The sequence below is a fragment of the Thalia democratica genome, chromosome 6 (assembly GCF_965202585.1).
Source record: "Thalia democratica chromosome 6, ktThaDemo2.hap1.1, whole genome shotgun sequence".
Lineage (NCBI taxonomy): Eukaryota > Metazoa > Chordata > Thaliacea > Salpida > Salpidae > Thalia > Thalia democratica.
In genome coordinates this window covers 21,960,353-21,983,740 of record NC_139170.1, presented here as the reverse complement: position 1 = coordinate 21,983,740, position 23,388 = coordinate 21,960,353, and the positions used below count along the sequence as shown (strand labels likewise).

At 25.9% G+C, this 23,388-nt stretch overlaps 1 protein-coding gene across 1 annotated transcript in view; it reads right to left on the bottom strand.

Annotated features, from left to right (window-relative positions):
• Window positions 1–1,544: 1,544 nt before the first annotated feature.
• LOC145839395 (intraflagellar transport protein 122 homolog) overlaps window positions 1,545–23,388 on the bottom strand; it is a 38,876-nt gene continuing 17,032 nt past the window's right edge. The window contains exons 13-26 of the mRNA XM_082946969.1: window positions 21,703–21,941; window positions 20,926–21,079; window positions 19,865–20,029; window positions 19,369–19,535; window positions 18,997–19,168; window positions 18,779–18,881; window positions 18,027–18,185; window positions 16,185–16,282; window positions 16,000–16,112; window positions 15,711–15,876; window positions 8,996–9,107; window positions 7,902–8,113; window positions 4,184–4,345; window positions 1,545–1,986 (exon numbers count right to left, since the gene is read on the bottom strand). Of these exons, the coding sequence (XP_082803095.1) occupies window positions 1,882–1,986; window positions 4,184–4,345; window positions 7,902–8,113; window positions 8,996–9,107; window positions 15,711–15,876; window positions 16,000–16,112; window positions 16,185–16,282; window positions 18,027–18,185; window positions 18,779–18,881; window positions 18,997–19,168; window positions 19,369–19,535; window positions 19,865–20,029; window positions 20,926–21,079; window positions 21,703–21,941 (2,127 nt within the window). The 3' untranslated portion in view covers window positions 1,545–1,881. The remainder of the gene's footprint in view (window positions 1,987–4,183; window positions 4,346–7,901; window positions 8,114–8,995; window positions 9,108–15,710; window positions 15,877–15,999; window positions 16,113–16,184; window positions 16,283–18,026; window positions 18,186–18,778; window positions 18,882–18,996; window positions 19,169–19,368; window positions 19,536–19,864; window positions 20,030–20,925; window positions 21,080–21,702; window positions 21,942–23,388) is intronic.

The window sequence follows — 23,388 nt, the reverse complement described above, 5'->3', positions numbered from 1 at the left end:
GCTGTGCATACCTGACTTCTTCGCAGTCTTGCGATTCATATTTTAGTGCGTTTGTTTTCGTTTTAACATAACGTTAAAAATTGTTCTTTGCAACGTTTCTATAACTTTTAGAAACTTTACAAAAATGTTATAAGTAAATATGTTATAGAAATGTATCAATTTATTTTCATTCTTCTTTTATTTGAAATTTTTAGCAAAAAATATTCCTTAAATACAAAGTAACTCTTTTTAATTTAAAGTAAACCTTTAAAAAATAACAAAAACATAAATATCGACAAAAAACCATATCTTTTATGATATAATATTAAACAAATGATACGTTATTTGTTTCATTTAATATAATTTACTTTTGAAATCGAAAATTATTTTGTCTCAAATTAACTTAAAAACATTTTTTATGTAAAACATATAATATGCAGATGATAATATTGGGTACAATCAAATAAAATATACATTTTAAATTTTTATTAAATATTAATCTTATAAAAATTATTGTTTCGTTTTTATTCTATATTTGATAAATTTAGTAAAATCTATTAATTAAATTATGCTATTGTCTTACTTGTGTAATGTCTGTAGTAATACTTTTTTTGATGAAATGTTTATTTTGCTTTTTTATCTATTTTACGTTCGTCACCTATTTAAAGTTTAACTCTATAGTTATATTTTATTTTACAAATTTATTGTAACATGTATATTATTTCAAATACTTTATGATTTTATTTTTAAAACATTTTTTCACCCAAAAAAAAGAGATCGTCACTTAATAATAAAATATTTGCTGTTACACTTGAAAAATAAACAGATCCTAACTATCTAACAGATGTATATAGTTTTAAAATTTTGATTGGTAAGAATAAAACACTTTCACTGATAAGATGATTTTTATAGTTTTTACTTTACTGGTATTGTACATAGTGTATTTTAAGAAAATCATAAGTAATAAAAAGATATTAAAAAAGGTAAGTTTTAAGAACATATATTAAAAAATTAAAATTAAAAAATATTTTTTTTAATTTTTTGATTATACCTTAAAGAGCAAAAAATATATACGATGGTGATCAGTTTCTTGATAGTTAAGAAACAACTTTATACTTTGAGTAATGTGGTTTAAAGTGTGGTCAAAACAAAAATATGCTTTATTTGGTTATACTTCAAAATTGAAGTTAAAAATGAAAAAAATTGTTTTATTTAATTTTAATCATTTTTTAATAATTCCATTAAAAAACAATTAATTTCTAATAGACTAATTTAACTCATAAAAAACAGTGTAAAAGAATATTTTTTAAATGGACCCTGCTACAATAATGATACCCAATTCATTTTGACTAACATTTCTAGACAAAGGTTTGTTCTGTGAAACTAAATAAGTTAACAGCTCTATCTATTATAATAAGAAAGATATCTCATGCTGATTTTGGGCAATATGAATAAAAAGAGAAAATAAATTTTACCTTTACTTTGACTATCGTTTTGACATCTTTTACTTTTTAAATAATAGGAAAACAAAAAAAATCTATAAATTACCAAAAATTTTTGTTTTTAATATCTTAAATAATTATATTGAGTAGTAAATCAACATGTTTTATATAACAGCTAGCAAAACAAAACTGCACTGCGTTTTATAACTATATTATAAAACTTTAATAAAAAAGTCACAGTATCAGATTTGGATAGTAAAAGATTTCTATAGCACTAAACGGTCATCAAAATAAATTTAAAAATAGGTAATTTAAGTTTAAAAAAAAAAAATTGTCTTCATTAAAAAAACAATTAAACACTTTTTTGATAATCTTCTTGAATTAATTAAAAACTTTTACTTGAAAAACTTTAAAACAAATAATATATTTAAATTTGTATAATAAAAATTTTTTTTTTTTATCAGTCATTATGATCATGACTAAAATGTAGTTTAGTTTTATTTCTACAAAATGGACAAGCCTGCTTCTGTAATACCACCAATTCGAAATCATCCGAATGAAACATCTGTTTTTTAAAATTAAGTTTTTTTATACTATATTTAATGAAAAATAAAATCCAAGGAACTTACTACCATACTTTTTGTAAGCATTATTGTTTTATACATCAAATATAAAAGATTTCAATACGAATAAATCTATAGAGGTTATTATTTTTTAAATGTTAGTGCTTAGTTTTATTATTAGTTAAATTTATTTATTAATATACTGTATGTATAAACAAACAAATTAAAATCTAATACTGATTATAACTAGCTACCGTTTTTTATTATTCAATGTTAAAAACTATTGTGCTGTACTTGTTTAGAAACGAAATATTATTTAATTTTAGCAATTAACTATCAATTTTACTTCAATGTCTCTCATGAAAAAAAAAAACACTTAGAAAGAGATTTTTCGTTTGATAAAAAAATTTTAATTCTGATTTTTCAAATAGATTCAATTTCAATAACTGGTATTTAAAATGTTCAAATAAACAAAAATCTCTTACTAAGTGAATTGTTTTAAGAATTGAGACAAATTTTTTAATTGTCTTTTAACAAAAAAATTATTATTCAATTTATCAATTTGAGTTTGTTAATTTGTGATAATTGCATAACGTATGAAACACAGTTTTAAATAATATACTTTGAATTTGAAATTTTTTCATTGATATTTATTCAAATTATCACAAGCTGTCCAAAATCTTGTCTAAAAAAGGGCAGACTACCAGTTCACTTTTGATCATTCATTTTAATGTTATAAGTAATCATTTAAAATTATGATATATGGAGTTTTGTGATACTGCGATAGATTCTTTATTCATTTTTTACGAATATGTTAAAATTAATACTCGACTTTATTAATATTTACTGCAAGTATTATTAATTTATTTGCTCATAAATATGGTTTGCAATTGTTAAATAGGACACATAATTATATTTTGCTCTTTATCTTATTTTCTTTAAAGTACTTATATTTTTAGTATTCCGTCGAACTGTGTTAAAATTAAAAAAGAAAAAAGCCATTAGTTTTTTAATAAATTGAGTGCTTTGAAAATTGCTGTTGTTATATTCCAACAATCTTGTTTCGTTCGGAGCTTTTATTAATAAAATTTATAAACAATTAATAACATTCGCAACAAAAAATAAAACAGTAGTTTTAATTTTATAATGTTTAAACGTTTGGGTGTTGATCTCAACAAGGGTTTCCCAAAGTGAGCCAAAGTAGCAATTCAGGGGCGATAAGCTGCAAAATGGCCAAGAGGGGGGTTTTAATTAAAGAGCCATAAGGGAGTACTTAGATACGTTTGACAAGAAATTGAAAACTAGTTATTCTTGGGTTTGTAATGAGTGGGGGCGATCAATTTTCATTCAAAGTGGCGTTTATAAAAACGAGTTTGGAAAACCCTGATCTATACATTTTATTTCAAGCTCATTATTGGTTAAAAACTTAAAAGTTACAAACATTTTTAAATTTTTAGAAATTATTCTACTACTTTACTTCATTATAAAACAAACTAAGTCTTTTTATTCAACACAAATATATTTCAACAAATTTTCATCAATGTGATACAGTTGTAACACAATTAAAGATTTTTTTTATTTAAACTTTTACAGTTTTATGATTACATCAGAAACTACTTAATCAATCAAAAAACAAAAAAAAAAAAGGAATTAAAATGATTAAAAAACATAATTAACTACAGCATGAGAGTAACTATTTTAAAACAAAATATAGTTTAACTAAACAAGGATAATGAATAATCGAACTCTTTCTGCTCACATAATTTTAGTTTGTTTAAATGAATGTAGATGGCTTCAATTTTTATTAGGTTAAAAATATTGTTACAACTTCCTAATATTTTGAATCTCATTTTATTATAAGTTTTTCCACATATTGGATGTTTAACCAAATTTTCTGATATTGATGATCTATTCAGAGCATTTGAAGTTGCAACACTAATTGTCTTTGGCTGATTTTCAATATGTAAAAAAAAATCTTTATTTTGTTACAACTGTATCACGATTATGTAAATTTGTTGAAATATTTTTGTGTTGAATAAAAATATTTTGTTTGTTTTATAAACAAGCATTTTTATTTATATGTTATTTTAAGTTTTCGATAAAACATCGACTTTTTATTTTAAGCATACCTCTATTAAGTAAGTAAGTTAATTTTAATCATAACATAAACGACAAAATTACTGATCAAATTTCACTCACTTGAAAACATGAGTCACACATAGTTATTTGCACCTCTGGCAACAAATTTCTAAAAAACTGATATCTGAGCGGTGGGTTCCATTTTCTGATGATTACTTCAGTACTCTGAAGCTGACTCAAAACTTTTCTATTGCAAACAACTGGTTGAAAATTACCTTCGGGCTAAAAATATTGAAAAACATCATTAATAAAAAGTATTTATAAATGACTTATTTAATATATAACCTAGTGATTTATAATTCGTTTACAGCTTGTGCTCATATTATAAAAAAAAAACATTGTTAATTATCAACTATTGAAAAATCTACACGAACTCTAACTTTTAGCTATGCACTTATCCTTCCTTAGGTAAACTTAAATTAATTTAAATCCTAACTATTTATTATCCGATACATTCTCATCACGATATACCCAAGATAATTATTATGAGATTAATTCCAACAAAACCATTTCCCATCCGAACTAATTTAAAAGCTATCAATTCCTTGTTTTGATCTCCTAGCTTTCAATCAAAATGATATTTTTCCATGAAAATCCAATCCGATTAATTTCCATCTAAACTATGTCACATTCGATCAATTCCTACTCAATCAGTTCGACACTGGATTATTTCCTATCCGTTTAATTCCCATCCCATAGTATTAATGCACATAAGAAGTTTGATTTTATAAAAATCCTTAATAAAGCAATTTTTAGTTTCAATTACATTCGAAGCTAAGTAAACTCTTCATATTTGTAAATTCTTTTGAATATACATTTATCAAATAAGCTAAAACAAGATAACTTAGTAAACAAGGTAAGTGCAATTTAATATTTGGACTAGTTTATAGACGTAGACATAGATAATATACTGAAGTTTAACGAAAGTAAAAGTATTAAGAAATTAAAGTATAAGTATATAAATGATTTTTGAAATAATAATTAAGTAGGTAATTTGATAATATATAAATTTTATAAACAACCAAAAAAAAATCTGAATTTTGACAAGCGGAACTGTGTATATAGAAAATATTGAAAAGTAAATAATTGGAAAGAAAAATTTCGGAAGGGTTATGAACGGATGGCTATTGCAGATTGGAAATGAGCCGTTCCTCTTATTCAATTCTATTGTTAAATATATAATAGACTTCTAATTTTCAAATAGAACGTTTAACACAAAACTGCATAACTAATAAATCTAAATTTTTTTTAGCATGGTTCGTCATTATAATATCTTTGTAAAATAAAATTAAAGTTTATTTTAAACTAGATATCTCAAACTTAAGCTCACATATTAACGTATTTATTGAATAAACTTGTTTGTAGAACTTATATTTAAAATTTGTTTATAATTAACTATATCAGTTATGCAATGTGTTGTGTTAAATGTTCTATTTAAACCAGGGTTTCCCAAGGTGTGCTAAGTGGCCCCCTTGGGGGCTATGACAGAAGCTTAGGGGCCATGATCAGAAAAGGGGCCAAAGGAGGGCCATGAGTAGTAAAGGAGCCACAGGGGGCCATGAGGTCATAATTTAAAACTTACACTAGATATTCTGGGTTTGAGGGGGCCATATCTTTTTAGATTTCTTTAAAGGAAGCCTTTTGAAAAAAAAATTGGGAAATCTTGATTAAAATTATGCACAAAAATTTTTTCATGACTTTGTAAATAATTTTAAAGCTAAGTAGTATATTTATTTGATTTTTGCATAAAAATATTGTATAATAATGACTACAATAAAATAAAAAAACACATAATAATATTTTAACATTTTTTTGTAATTAATAGGGCTGAATGATTTGAATTTTTTTATCTAACCAACAAAACAATATTTAAAATGATAAAGCAAGTTTATATATCAGATAAACTTAGACGTAAAGAAAAACTATAAGAAACTAATACCAGGGTTCGTGCGCGAAATTTTTTTCATTTAGCCTGACTAAGATCAATTTAGCCTGACATTTTTCAAAGTAAGAACAATCCCCTTTAGAAGTCATTTTTGGTATTTGGGGGTCTTGATTAGTACTATTGTAGTCTCCGACTTCAACCAGCTTTATCTCAAAAATATTTTGAGCTTTTAAAGTCTGCAAAAAGCAACTCATAGCTTAGTTACAACTCAATAAAATAAGACTAAATTGTGAAAAAGGTGATTGACCTCCCTATGCCCTTAACATAACAAATTCAGTGATAAGTTTTAAATAAGTGTTATATCTAATCTATTACTAGTGTAAAAATTAAGTATAAATTACTAAACAAAATTGTTTAATTTAATTAAGCACTAAGTAAAAACTTGAAAACCAGAAGATTTATAATAAAACGACGTTCATTGTTGTGTTTTATTAAAATTTAAAATGAAACAATTACACGAGTATTAAAATAAGTAAAAAATGTTTATTATAGTATTTTGACTAATACTTAAAATTGATACATAATTATAAATCCTAAACTCTAAATAAATACAGTGATTGTTGATGTCGTATCAGATTTAAAAAGCTTACACTTAAATTAAAAAAAAAACCTTTAATATTTTGGTCTTGTAAAGAAAAATGAATTGTACCTATAATTTGTACTCCCACAAAACTTAGTACTTATATACTAAAGCTAAGTTTTAGTGTTGTGAATATCTCTAATAACTTTAAACAAACAGTAAAATATATGAATAAACTGCTTAGAGTTTTAATCTAAAAAGTATTTAGTATAAAGCCTTTAAATCAGAAATTAAAACAGTTCAACCAACTAAGCTCTAAAATACATAGCTGATGTAAACAAATTCAAACAAACAGCTAAGTTGTTGAACTAAACTGTAATGTTTAAAGTGTATTTTTTTATGAATTTTCATAATTATGACGCATATAATCTACTAATAATGTAACTTGTTTTAAATCAAACAATTTAAAGTTCTCGACTTAAATGTCTTTAAGGAGATTTATATCCAATATTTATTTCAACAGTTTATTACTAACAAAACAGTGTTTCACTCCTATACTTGCATATAGGAGATCCTCAGTTGTTGTAAATAGGTCTTATTCAAATAGAATTCTATTTCTATTTGAATAAGACCTATTTACAACAACTGAGGATCTCCTATATGCAAGTATAGGAGTGAAACATTGTTTTGTTAGTAATAAACTGTTAAAATAAATATTGGGCATATAATCTACTCAAAACAAAATAATGAAGATTCTTAAATTTTTTTTAGAGATTCAACAAAAGGTGTTAAGCATTTTTTTTTTACAAATACTGACTGATTTTGTTTTTATTAACTAGATCTTAATTTAGAAATAAATTCAAATCTCAATTTGATCTTAAAAAGATTTCTCAATTTTTTTTTATCAAAAATTTTCAAGCATTTGAACTGAGAAAAACTGAGATTCTCAAATTTTCAGATAAAAAAACTGATTTAGCCTGACGTTTTTCAACTTTTTTCAAAAAAACTGATTTAGCTTGACGCGCACGAACCCTGTAATACTAAGAAAGCAATCAAAAATAATTTTTAGCGTTCACTAAAAGTTTTATGGCAGCTGTTTAAGTTAAATGAACTAAAGGTATGCTTTTAAAGTACAACCCTAATGGTAACTATTAATTTATATCTTAGTTTTAAATAAAACTATATTTAAATTAATTAAAATTATACAACAAATATAAAAACTTTAACAGATCAAACTTGAAAAGTATGCACAACTTTTTATCAATTAAATAAACCTACACTCAAGCGATTATGCAGTTAAAGAATTTACTTACGTCAAAAGTCAACAGGCCGGCGTCAAATGGGTCTTCGGAAATTTTATTGAAATCTCCACCACCAGATTGCATTTTTAACGATTGTACTTCATCAGTAACAAAATGAACATCATTGTGTTCCGGTTTTCTTTCAAGAGTTGATTCAATTAATCGGCATGCTTCTTCGTCGCTTATTCCGTTTTCTAAGGTAAATTCAACTAGTGGAAGAACCTCTGTAAAGTTGAAACCAGATAAAAAACCGTATTGTTTATTTTTTTAGTTTATTCTAAGTATGATATGTTTTAAGTTTTTAGTTAAAAATAAGTATTTGAATAAGCATGAATGAGGTTTGATAATATATATTTATCTGTATCAAAAAAAGAAAGACTTTTTAAAGCAACCGTCTTTTTTTTTGTTAATACTTACTAACTATCTACTCTTAAAATAAAAACAACTTTTAGAGGTATTTAAAACCCAGTTGGTTATTACGATACAAAGTTAATTCCTAAAACAAAACATTATCATAAATTATGGTAACAGCATAATTTATATAAAAGAAGTTTTGGAAGTTGCTTTTTATATAAACAAACATGCACAAAAGATAAAAAATATTTTGAAAAAAATTCTGATAGAACTACTTAAAATTTAAATAAATCTACATTTTTTAAACTATGGTGCATTTAAAGACATTTAGTATTTAGTTATTTCAGGTATAACAATTAAAAAAAATCAAAAAAAATAGTTCAATAACTTTTTAGATTTAACAATATATCTAACATATATAGTTTTATAAAAAGAGTAATACACTTTTTTTTTGACTTAAAATTTTCGCTAAATTTGAAAATTATATGGTTTTGTAAGTTTTACACAATTTTCTTATGGAAAAACGCAGTGCTTATTGAAATTAAGATTAGATATAAACAGCTCAGTTGAAGTTGTTGAAAAAGAAAATAGTATTTTATTTAAATAAAGTGAAAAGTATTTGAAACCGGTTATGATTATTAGTTATTAGAGCTCAATACTTTTTTTTTTAATATATAAACAGTAATCATAACCGGTTTCAAAAACTATTTTTTTAATAAAATTTACTACCACGAAAGTATAAAGTCACCAACCAAAACTAGAGAAAGAGTACACAAAGGGTTGCTTGCAATTAACGCATTTGCTACCTTGTAGACTCATACACGGGTTTGTGGTGGAACATCTGTAACATAACGGCATCAAGTCCTGTTGTTAAAAAATACTTATTTATAAAACATAATAGTTTACGTTTTAAGATAAATAACTTACAAGTACTAAAATAGAATGGTGTTTTCTTTAAAAATTAAAAGTAGTTTATGTTATTTAAATTGGTGGCTCTCACTTTTGAACAAAGGTACACTTTTTCACGAGTGGTCACTTTTGCACGTCTTCACCCTACCCGAACCTAAACATAATTCTAAAATTGACCCTAACCCTAAACCTAACTATGAACCTAGCTTCAACCCTGACCTCGTGAAAAAGTGATGCTTGCGCAAAAATGAAGCTCGTGCAAAAGTGACCTGTTCGATACTTAAATATCTTAGTTTTAAATTATACCAAATAACTTCTAAAATATTAACAGCAACATTATATCAGTCTGTTTGTAAAACTATTAATGGTATAAATATCATCTCTGTAAAAATAAATTATTTATACAGGATTGCCAAACGGTTTTTAAATTTTTTTCGGGTAGTTCTGAATTTCTTTTTTAAAATTAAAATTTTTATACTTAGTTTAAGGTAAAACTGTGTAAAATAAAATAAAAATATTAAAAAGATACTGTAATGCTATCTTAAATGTGTTTTATTATGAATAAAACCATAAATTTTACAAAAAATGTTTTGCATGATAGACTTTTCGAATCTAATCTGAATTGAAATATTTTCAAGTAAAAATTATTTGAAATTTCCAGTTTTTTTCAGAATTTCTCAAATTCCAGGTTTTTCCAGATTTTTTGGCAACCCTGTATAAAAAGCTTAACATATTTTCATAAAAACAATCTTATGACAAGGACTTTAAAGAACTTGATAAATAATCTTTTGCAATAGAATAATAAGCATGTAGGATAGTACTAAAATATATTTTCTATTCAAATAACATTTTTACCTTAAGCTTAAATTTAGGCTAGAAAATGGCAAGTAAATGTGTATTTTAAAACCAATAAAGTAAAAACAGAAAACATATAATAAATTTTTACACAATGATAGCCTTCCTGAGTTGAGTAATTGTAACTTAAATAAATTAACAAATTTGATATACTAAAAAATGATCTACCGAATCCAAGATTAGGACGAATCCGGCCGAATCCTAAACTTCAATATAAGACTCGGATTCGGATTTGGTCGAAACCAAAATCTTGGATTCGGTAAACCACTTTAAACTTTTTGAATTTTACTTAATTGTTTGTCAAAAATTAAATGAAACGTATGACTAGTTAATGATTTCACGCTTGAGTGGATAAAAAAATGTTTTTTCATACTTAAAAGCCTTATAAATTTTGACTTAAAGTTTTGCACACAGTATAAAAACTATGATAAAGGATTTTATTAGACTCTCAAATAAAATTAAGTACATAGTTTAGGCGTTTAACCTCAGCTTTTTGGTTAACGCTCTTATTTATTCATCACATGTTTAGTTTTTCATGTTTGCTCGTTGTAATGAACTGCTGCATTATTTAAACAAAGAAAAAAAAACAATTTAAATATGTAACATTAAAGCAGATGCTTGCAAACTTTTAGCTATATACTTTTTGTTAATATTTTGTTACTAATTCAATTGATATTTTTAATTTAAGAAATACTTGTTATAACTTCAAACATTTTAATATCTTATTTTAAAAACAACGTTCTTAAGAAAAAAAATCTGTTAACAATAAAATCTTAATTAATTTGTAATGAACTGCTGCAACTACTTGCATTATTCATTGTTGAACTCTGAATATTAAGAGAATATTTAGAGCTTGCTGCAGTTATGAGAAACAAGGCTTAAAATTAATGATGAGACATTTTATCAAAAAAATTTTGCCTAATGATTTATAAAGATTTTAAAAGCAGCTTACATTTTTTAAGTGAGAAATTATGTAATATTTTGTGTGGTTGTTTTGTATAATAGATACATCACCCAAAATATCTTGCCTAATTTATATAAAGTAGTCTAGAATAGTCTTTAGTATTGGTAGATAAAATTCACTGATACATTATAATAAGTTAGAATAAAAGCATTTTATATCTATTATGTCCAATTTAAGTTTAACAAATACCAAGTTGCCCGCAGAGGGTCCTAAGTACAAACGTGCTAGAAATTCACCCCGTTTGCAGGAAAAATATGAGGAAAAAGGTAAGGTTGACAATCTACCCACAGACGGTCAACCAGACCAACTGAGACTTTGGATGTTGGCCCACCAACATCCATAGCTCACAAATTTTTAATAAATTTTTAATAAATTATTTGTTTGATGTTCTATATTTTGGAGTGAAAGATTGTTATGAAAAAAACCTTGAAATGGTTGAAGTTATATCATTCTATTTACAGGGTTGCAAAAAAACCTGGAACCCTGGAATTAGACAATTTAGATTAAAAAACCTGGAAAAAACTGGAATTTGAGAAAATTCGAACAAAAATCACTAAAAACCTGGAATTTTTAACAATTTTTATATGCTAAGTAGTAAAATTTTGATTTGACACTAGAAATCAATCATATAGATATAAACATTTGTCATCATCACAAATTTTTTATTAAAAAACACTTTAAAAGTAGATTACAGTATCTTTTCAATGTTTTTTATACAATTTAACACAGTTTTCAACCTTAAACTAAACTTTAAACTAAAAATAGACCCAAAAATGTGTATTTTTAAAAACCTGGAGAAAATTCGCCAAAAACATTTGGCAACCCTGTCTTAAGCAATAAGTGGAGACCTTTATTTGTGATATATCTTTTATGACAACAGCTTTAAATAATTGATTTGGCTAATTTTATACTGTTTTTAGTGCGGAAGTATAGTTTACAAAAACCATATAATTTTAAATAATTTGTTTGTTAGCTTTTAGCAATCAAGGGTCGCCAAACTCTCAGGGTACTCAGAGAAACGCAGGGTATTTAAAAGTTTTAGAAAATCTCTTGGAGATTCAGGGAAACTCAGGGTAATTTTAAGACTTTTAAAATTTTAGGCTATTTATCCATATATTTTGAGTGAGATTTAGTTAATTTAGCTTCAATACTTTGTTTTACAACCAATTTTGTTAAGAACTTGATTTTTATTGATTTCGAAAAGATGTTAAGTTTTACCTACGGATTTGAAAAACCTTGAGGTGTCTCAGGACAGTTTAAGGTCAGTCAGGGCAGTTTTTTTTGACTTAAAGAATAGCAACTCTGAATAATGTAAATGTTGTTGGTAGTTTATTTATGATAAATTTATTTTTTATACATTCTCACATTTTTATAAAGCTTATCTTGTTAATGTTTCCATTTTGGAGATTCTGTTAGTAGAGTTTAGAAATATATCATATTTAAAGATTTTTATTTAATGTTTAACATTTATACCAAAAAAAAAATAATAACCGTTTAAATAAGAAAAGAATAAATTATATTAATAAATAATTGTGTTTGTATGTTTTTAAATTTGTTCTGTTAGGAATGTAAATACATACAAATGATAAAATACAACGTAATTAAATTGTAAATTTCATAAAATAAGCTTGACTCACTAGGTCAGTATAAAAAAAGCTTGAGCTTTTTAATAGCATAAGCTTAATAATTATTTAAAGATACATTAGTTGGTATTTTGTAGTATCATGTTTGCATAAATTAAAAGTTATAAAGTTTAAAATACAGTTTTTTTTTTGTATCCATTTAATGTTTTATTTAACTGAAAACATAACTTAAGAACAAAACTATTACGACCTATATAAAAAGATTTATCAAAGTATAGTTTACAAAACAAAAAAATTAAATTGCTATTTAGAATTAAGATTTGGTGCATTTTAATTTTATAATACTATTATATTATTATTCTATAGTTATTTTCATTTTACAGTATCAATAATGTCTTAAATAGTCTGGCAACATTTTACTATAAGTTTGAAAGATAACTCCATCACAGTAATATCTGCGGAGCTAATATGAAGAGGAAGTAGCAAGTCAAAGTCCTATACTACCTCTTCCATGCACAAGCATTTGAAAACTCAACACAGCGAAAGTTACAAAAAGTCTCAAAGTGAATCTTTTGATAAAGATAGAAGTTGTACTGCACCCAAACCTCCGAAGAAAAAAAAGCTTGAAGCTATCAGGCAAACTATACTTGATAATTATAAGTCTATGAAACTCTGGAACATCAAGGATTCAAAAGCAATTAAAGTTCATAAAAAATTATGAGTATGATTGCTATGGACAATCAGCTTTTTCAATTGTAGAAGATCAAGGCTTCATAGAGCTCTTAACTGAATTAGAGCCAAGATACGTAATTCCAAATACTAAGTTCTTTAATGAAACCATGATTCCACAGGCTTATGATAGTCTGAAGCAGAAAATTATTAAAAGTTGTCACATGCTTCGTCTGTGTCATTCACAAGCGATATGTGGAAAATTTCGAGGACAAATGAATCATACATTTCTTTAACCGGGCACTGTTTGAATGAAAATTTTAAGTACAAACATCGTGTTTTGCATTGCCGGGAAATGGAGGGTGAGCACACTGGCCAAAAAATTTGTAATTACATTCAGGATATGCTTAGTAATTGGAATATTACCTTGGATCGTGTTGTCGTTTTTTTTGCGAGACAATGCAAGACACATTTAAAAGGCAATATAATTGTTAAAAACCTCGTCAGTACCCTGTTTTATGCATACGCTTCAGCTAGTTATGAAGGATTCATTGTTTGAGGACAATTGTATTAAATAGCTATTAGCAAAGGTACAAAAATTTGTTTGCCATTTTAGCCATTCTTCTAACGCGAGTTAAACGCTAAGACAAATCTAGGTAGATTTTGACCACGCACAAACAAAAACTCTTGCTTCTTGTTCGAGATGTGGATACAAGGTGAAACTCAACATATTTTATGCTAGAGAGACTAAAAAACTAAAATCAGGTGTCCGGTACTATGTGGCTAACTATAAAAACGATCAAGATTCGATTATTACACCTGAAAATGGCAACTGGCTAATGACATTATTCTACTGCTTAAACCTTTTTTTGAAACAAAGAAGTGTACTAAATCAATGCATTGCTCTCAAGCGTGATCCAGCATGCACGATCACTGACAAAGTTTGTTAACTTTAATGAAAATTGAGAAGAAGTATCAAGCGTTTGTGAAACTTTAGTCAAAAATATAGCAGAGGCTTGCGAAAAGAGGTTTTAATCCAATAACAACAACTTAAAACTGAATGACAACAAATTACTGTTATTCACAACAGCTGTTGATCCACGATATCGACTTTCTGCTTTTTATTCTTACCTCAAAAATAATGTTAAAGAGCAGCTAAATTAAATGTTAAAAAGCATATCTGTTTCGAGGCTAATCAAGGTGGTGATTCTCCTATATTGCCACAAGAGAAACCAAAACCACAACATTCTGTAAATTTTGTTCCGAAGAAATTTTCAATCTAACATTCTATGTTTAAAATACAATGAAACACAGCTACACAGGAGGACAAGCAACAGAATTCTATAGATGAATAAATTGAAGTAAAAATAAAGGGCTTTTTGCTACAGAAAATTTGAATGCTGAAACTGAAGAGGACGAAGTCTTAAACTGGTGGAACTTTGACAAAACAAAATACCCACATATTGCCAGTTTTGCAAAGAAATATCTTTCTGCACCATCATCTTCTGTGTATTCTAAAAGATTATTTCTGAAGCTGGGAATTTGAACGAGCAAAAGCGCAATCGATTGCTTCCAAAGACCGGCGAAAAACTTTTATTTCTCCACCACAACTTGAAAAACAAGAATAGTCTTTTGTAGTATAACAGAGACATCTTATGCTATTGTAGTTCGTTTTATATTTTTAAACAGTTGCTTAAATTAATCTATATTTCTTTTTTTTATGGTTAAAGTGTAATCCTAAGTGGAATCTAAAAACTTTTTATTACAATTGTAATTCCTATTCTTTTATAGGCCTTTACTACAGTGGATTATGTTTCAATTTATTACGGCTACATGTATTTTCAATTGCATTTTGTTTTGAAAATATGAACACTTGCAAAAGTTTATGTTCTAATTCGATAATAGCCATAATAAGAACTAACTTTTAAGTTAAATGTAAAATGTTTTAATTTTTTTTGTGATTTGTTTTCTGCTTTAAGCATTTATGAAAGTCTATAATTTATTTATTTTGCATAACAAAAGTACAACCTAATTGTAAATGTTGCGTGCATGTACATCAAAATATTCTTCAAATTCATTTTACGAAATAAGTAATTATATAATACGTAATTATCATTAATAAACTTATATTGTATTTACATAATAGGCTGATTAAATCTTTTGGATTCCAATTATTAGATATTTAGATTCGAGCTCGGATTCGGCCGAATCCTAATTTTAAATTAAGACCCGGATACGGCTGAGTCAATAATTTTTGAATTTGTAGATCACTAATACTAAAAATATAGTTCATTAAATTTTAAAGATATAGATAGACAAGCAATAAAATCGCTATATCAAAATAACTGATTAAGTATAAAGGAACTTTGATTAACTACAGGTGTTTTTCAGTAAACTATCAACCTAATAAGACACACTTTATTAGCAAGATTCAATTTCTAAATACTGAAACATTTGATTTTATAACTTTTTATATAAATTTAAAACCTCAGCATCGTAGAAAGGCTTGCTTCTTATTGAAACACTCCCAATATCTACTGTATCTTGAAAACGTTTTGGAAGCTTAAATTGCTGCAGTTTTTCATAAGCGTATCTTGCTACTTTGTAAGCTCCTAAATGTCTTGCTTGTTTGGCCAATGCCCAAAGTGTAGCACTGAAAAACGAATATACATTAGTATGAATATTAGTAGTATACACGCTTTCTATTAAAAGACAAATAAGTCTAATTAAAACTTTAAAATTGCAAACATATTTTGAACTATTTAAAATTACTTACACTTTTGACACACCTTTTGGAGGAACATCGTAACGCCATGCAGTTGTGGCGTGAATTAAAAATCTTGACAAATTAAATAATGCTTCTGGTAAATGAGATGTAAAAGGCTCTTCCTAAAAAGTAAGAAGAAAATTTCACCTCATTGTTTTTAAAAATCGTTTTTCAAATAGTATATGCAAACTTACTGCGTACATATGAATGGAGTGATATACATAGTATATTTCAGCTAAGCGTTGATACTTTTTAAACTTTTTCAACATATCATTTTCCGTTTCACCAGCTTCTACATAAAATTTATAAAGTACTTGAGTATTAAAGCTAAAATTAGTACATATATACTTTAAAATGATACTTCTTAGTTTATTTTTCTCAGTTACCATATTAACTTTCATCATATAACCAAATCATCCTTCAATCTAAAAAGTCATCCAGAGTCAAATATTTAAAAAAATTACTTATCTCAAAAATTATCGAATATTTTGTTAATTAAATACAGCTAATATTTTCAAAATATTGTGCACTAAATTCATAACTAACGGATTTATACTAAGAAATAAAACATTGAGTGAAAAGCAAATTTAAACTTGTATACAATAAAACTAGTGTTATTAATACAAACTAAACAAAAATGTTATATGTAAATGTATGAAATTTTGTACGATTAAATTGCTAATCATTTAAAATTTGAAAAAACTTTCTTTAACATTTAAATGTTAAAACTTAACCATACTATATCGTTTGAGATGCAAACTACTTTTTTTACAGGTAATCAAATTTTTCAACTTATTTTAAAAAGCATCAACATTAAATATTCAATGGTTTTGTAAGTTTAAGTTAACAAACTGAAGTTATTATATTTACATTAATACATATAGCTAGACTAATTCCTTGTTAATAGAAAATGAGCAGAAAAATTTTTTTTTGACTATTTAGAAATATTTTTTCTAATATAAGTTAATTCATTAATATATGAAAAACTATTATCAGAAATGGGGTCATAGGAACTGAATTATAAAGACCTTTCGGTCATTGAAAGTGAAAGATTTCAAATGTTATCTATGTAAATTTATGCAAATGACGGAAAACTTGAATCGAAAAACTGAAGTATTATAGAACTTCAAATTAAAGTTTTAATAAATACAAGAAAATTTTATATTGAAAATATTATTTGTTCTTAGATAGTGATACATCATACTATTGATGATTGCCTTGATAGAACTACAGAGCAATTCAATAAAAAACTTATAAAATTCATTCACATGAACCAAGGCCAATACGAAGCAGTAAAACTAAAATTTTAATTTTTCTCATAACAAATGTAAATCAAAAAGAATAGTTTAGCTACATATTTACTATCGAGGAAACGAATACACTAGTTTAGTGGACTTCAACGTTTTCAAAATCTACAGTGCACGTTAAATTACTGGAAAATAAAATATGTATACAGTAGACAAAAAAATGATAAATAGTTGTTATAAAACACTATTTTTTAGATTATGAATGTTTTATTTTAATAAATAAATAGTGCGTTTGGAACTGAAACTTTATATTAAAATAAGCTTTTTAAAATAAATAATGACAAAAAAAAGGTCATTTAAATTTTTTCACTATTGTAAGTTTTTTGTGCACAGTTAAATAATTTCTATGCACACAGGTGCACATCGTGAAGACCACTGCAATAGTTGCTAATTTTGAAACGAATTTTTATAGTAAAGTAGAACAAACTTTAAACAAGATAAAAAAATAATAAAAAAATACTAAGTAATATTAGTTAATAATCGTAAGGTAAGCTCAAAAGAACTTAAGAGCTAGTCTGTACAAAAACAGCGTGGTTTTTTTATATAATACTTATTTCTTTTAATAGCTCAGATATTTGAATTTAAGTTACTTCCTTTAAAATTCAAACCAATTTAATTGCATGTCTAAATATAAAAATAAAAACATTTGATACAAATTTTGTTGTGCAGCTACCTAGTTATATCTGGTAAATAATATTTTAATAAATATTCATAGTATCATAAACTAACCATTTAAAACTTCGACATTAGTTGCAATCTCAATACATTGCATAGACAACATCCAGTAATAATAACCAGCATCATTAAAACGCGATTCCATAACAGCATTATCTGTTAGTTGTTCTAATACATGCAACGCTTCGCGTATCTTTCCAGCCTTGTGGAATGCTGCAAAAATTGAAATAAGTTATGACAAATTTATAAAATTTAGTGCTTAAATATTTCAAACGACACATGAAAGCCTAGATTTTAATTGTAATGACTTTAGTCTACGTTTTTTTAACACAAAAAATTTTGACAGCTATCTTGCTAGTAGACAATGCATTTTACATTTAGCAATTAGACATACTGACGTCACTAATCAAAACCTCTAGGTAAAACACGGTAAATGTTTGTAAACTGACGACTACAGCTTTCTTTTGCTCCGACTGACTGACAAGATTTAACCAGAACGAAACCCCGGTCTCAACCTACTGAGAGCTTGTAGTCGGAAGATCCAAGTGATATGATAAAAACTTGTTATTAACAAAGTATTAGCTTGCTCATGGCACGTAAAAATTGTAAGCCTTTGTCTCTGATGATGACTTTTAATTTTCTTTTGCTTTGAAATTGCAGGATAGTACAAAAAATACTTAAAAGATTTATTAAGGCAGTCAATAACACTTCCAAGTTTGCCTAGCTCAAGGTGTATTTTTTTTATTAATGGCTAAATTTATTTAGTATAACAAAACCTAAAAAACACATATGATAAGTAAAGAAACCTTTTTGAGATTCTTCAAAACGGTCGTTTTCAGCCAGCCATTGTGCATATGGAACATACACATCGTTTTTAAAATCTGGGTTTTTCTCAACTATCTCAAATGCCTATACCAAGATTAAACTAAACATCATCAAGCAAATTGTAAAACATAAAATTGTATGTGTTTATAAAAACAAATTTAACATTAAATTTTCACAAAAAATAATTTTAAGAACTAACCTCATCCCAGTTTTGTGTGTCTACATGTAACATTATAATAGCTTTCTTGTCACCTAACTTGTTGTAAACTTCAACACAATATGCAAACTGATGCAGTCGCTTAAGATGGTCTGCACACTTTAAAAGAATGTTTTTATCTCCTTTATCACATTTACGAGCCAGCTGCATCAACCTATTTTATTTTTATATGGTACAAATTTATTTAAAGCTATAATACCTTCTTTGTTTTAAAAATCAATAATATCTAAATTTTCGATAAAAATTTAGCAATCAAGCAATTTGTAATAGTAACTAGTCTAAACGAGAACCATGACATTTTACCTTATTGTTAAAAATTGCTAAGTCTAAAAAAACTAAGTTTTTTCAACCAACATGTCAGTCCATCCGTGCTGACCAATAATTTCAAGTGCTTTTAAATCTTCACCAGCACTTAAGTACATTTTAGCAGCTTCTCTCGGTTCATTAGTATTTTTAGCCCATGAAGCTTGCTTAGCAATTAATTGCTTGTGCTCTGCAGGGTTTGTGGATTCCACGTATTCCTTTAAAATTTATTATAACTTTGAAACTTAAAGTTAATAAACATTTATTTGTTTAGAAAAAGCAAAAGTTCTAGTAACAATTATACGGTGAACTTAGATCAAAGCTGACGTTGTAATTAATTGAACAAAGTCTTAACATTTCTTAAAGTCGACAATTTATGTTATCTTTCATGTATTTGTTTTTGTATAATAGTTTATAAAGTAAAAAGTTAGACAAATATACTAATTTAAAGGTATAAGTTAATAGTTTATAAATATAATTACCATAATACAAAGAAACTATGTCTACTAGTGTGAAAAAAAACACTGAGAAATAATTAGTAACAAACTTTAGCAAGCTGAAACATTCTTAAGTCAGTGTACATATCAACTGCTCGGCTACTCATTCCTATTTTTCTGTACAATCTGGCAGCTTGGAAAAATTGACTCTTGTATGCGCAAATGTCAGCTAAAAACAAATCAGTATCAATTTCTCCATCCCGCTTTTGTTTCTCCTATTGTTTAACTTTTTTTTATTATACAGTACTAACTACGTTGATATATAATTAAAATTAAGTTGTTTAAAGTAATGTAAATGCTTACTTATTTATTTAGTACCTACATGGTCAGTAAAATCAGGGTATGGTTTTACAAGAGATTTAGTTGTTTTTGATAGTCAGTTAACATAAATTTGATTAAAACTTTTTGGTTTAACTTGAGTGAAAACGTTTTGCTTTGCGGTGAAAGTTATACATTTTATTTTTTTACACTAATTTAAATTTTAATAGCTTTCTGTTGCTTAATTTTTTATTATGTATTTTTTGTAATAAAAAAAGTGTTACCTCAAACCCCATAACACTTAAAGCACAAAGTTTAAATTTATTTTTGTACCTTCATTTTATTTGACAGGTTAACACAGCCTTTAAATACAAAGCAACAAATTAGACTTCTTCTCTTTCTATCTTTAAGGCATTTTAGCTTATAACATAATTTTAACACTGCGTACTAGATTTTTATTTTTGTTCAGTGATAACTAATTTGTTAATTTTTTTTTATGATACTTAATTTTTACAGTGCTAATTCGCTTACAAGAATAAATTAGATATAATTCTAATTGAAATCCTTAGAAACAAAGTTTCGTAGAAAGCAAAATAGATTTTTCAATTAATAATCAAAAACAGTAAGAGTAATAAAAGAAAAACTGTATGAGCAAAAATTATTCTAAAAAGAATATCTATAAACGTTATATTATAGTTTTAAAATTAATAATGTGGTCCACATCTTAAATATATAGTAACATTAGTGTTTTTAGTCAAAAGCTATAAACTTTTAATGATAAAACTATTTAATTTAACTAATCATTCTACATTATTTAAAATTTATTACAAAATCTAATAATAAACTTTAAGACCTCGATATTTTGAATAAGTTCAAGATATCTGAGATTTCTTGTTCTTGTAAAAGCTTTCCTAGCTACTTCTAGGTTTAATCCTTCAAGTGCTTTATGAGCAAGTTGATCCCAATCTTCTTCAGTAACCCCCAAACATGCAATTGAATATGCTTGTCTATATAACAAATGGTTATTTTATTTAATAATATAAACCTCTTATTCAACTATAACTATTAATACTATACTAAGTATTAAAAATATCTTAAATTAAAAGTACTTGAAATGATTGAATGAAAAAGATTTAAAAAGTTGCTAGAAATTGTAAAAAAGAAGGAATGGTTTGAAGGTAATCTGACTTTTTCATGTTAGAAATTGGACAGCTTTGAATGATTTGATTCATACAACAAAATTGGTTTAAAAAAACCATAGAAAAAAAAACTTTATCATAAAATCTATTTGAATAAGAATTAAAAATGTTTCAATAAAACGAAAAATCTCTGAATCTGTTGATTTTTTTTTTTTAGAGTTGAGATAGTTTTTTTCTATGTTTTTTTTTAAACCAATCTTGTTGTAAGTAATTGTTAAATATCATATTTAGTTACCATTGGATATTGGATTTAAAGCTGAATCCACAAACTAAAACAGCAAAACATATAATGAAATTACAGAAAAATGACAGGCAATAATTTTATTAATGCAACTATGGTGATTAAACTTACATAAGTTTAGAGATAACTTATTGTTTGTCTAAGACTATTTTAAATTGTTTTAATTTTGTTTATAAAAACCCAAGCTCACTTGAACTTTCCTCGATCAAGGTACTGGTACATAGGAGCAGACTGTGGCACATCAACACTTTTCATTGATTGCACGTTTAAGCAATAAATACGACTTCCACAGTAGCCAACAACAAATCCAGACATTTTTCTGTGGTGCGCAGGAAAGTTTCCTGCTTTTATATGCAAAACTCCCTTATCAGAGTAGCACAACATATCTTCATTTCGTGTGTTCCAAGCCACACTTGTCGCATACAACTCCTATTTAAAATAAAAACAAAACTTTTATACCAAATATAAATTTTGTAGAGATAAGTAAATAAAAAAGTTTTATACGTATTCTAAAAGTTTTTTTCTACTGTTAAGTTCTTTTTGCACAATCTTAGAATACTTAGTGGGAAAATTCTTAAAAATACTTTCTAGACAATTTAGCAATGAATATTTCGTAAAACACAAGGACAAAACTTCTATTTTCTAAACTAATAACATTTTAGGGGAAAATTTCATGTATATCAAGATACTACGAAAACCATGGTTTTTATTTTTCTAATATTTCCTAGCTTAAACAAAGTTAATCTTTAATTTTCTGTAAGATACGACTTTTGGTTTAAAAAACGTACATCTTTCTTTAAAAAAGAACAACAAATTAACATATAAAGGCATTTGTTATCAAAGTTTCTTTTTAAATCTGATACATCACGGCTGTTTATAAGTTTCGCGCTTCTACTATTATTTTTTTTTTAATTAAATTCTTATCTATATCAACTTTCGTTTTAAGATGGCTAAATCATACTTTCTTTGTTTTTCGCATCACAATGATCCTAAATCTCGTTTAACAAGAAATAAAGAATAAATTCTGTATAAAATCAACACTTGTAAATATTTGTAAACATTAAATGCTAATGTAGCTTAAGATTATATATATTAAAAACTATAAACTAACTACAAAAATCCTATTAGAATAAAGTTACCAGGCTTTAAGTAATAGTTTTCTAAAGTGCTTTATATCTTATTGATGTTCATTTATATCTAAAAATTAGTTAAATTTAAAACTAAAAAATAAAAATTAATTATGTTCATATTTTAACTATTTTTGTTTTGTAACAGCTTATAAACGTTTAGTAGAAGCTACATATAGAATTTTAATAAAAAAGAACACTTTCTACAAAAATTTTTCAATGAAAGTTAAAAATATAAGTTCTACAGAACATTTTCGAAAAGTACGTCAGCTAGGACCGTATAAAAAATTAAAAAAAACAGCTTTGGGCATTAGCTGGAAAATATTTATTTAGTTACTTTAAATAAAATAAATGTATACATACATATATATATATATATAATAAAAAGGTTTATTTCAAGATGTAAAACTCAAAGGACTCGAGTTTCGTGTTTATGCACTCATCAGCTTCAAAACAAGTTTAAAATAAAGCAAAAAACAAAACACACAAATGAAAGTTAAAAAATTTAGTATAAATAGATTATGACGTAATTTTGAAACTATCAAAAATCATGCAAAACGGCTTTTGTGCAAAAATTAATTTACCAGTCGAAAAAAAACTGGCAAAAGTTCATAAAACTTCAGTGAGTAAATATATATTAGGACAGATATTTGCGAGAGATAAAGATAAAATTTAGATAAAAATTGAAATTTAAATTATTTTAAGATGAAATTAAAACTTGTTAAACTTTAAAAGCGATTTTACAAGCC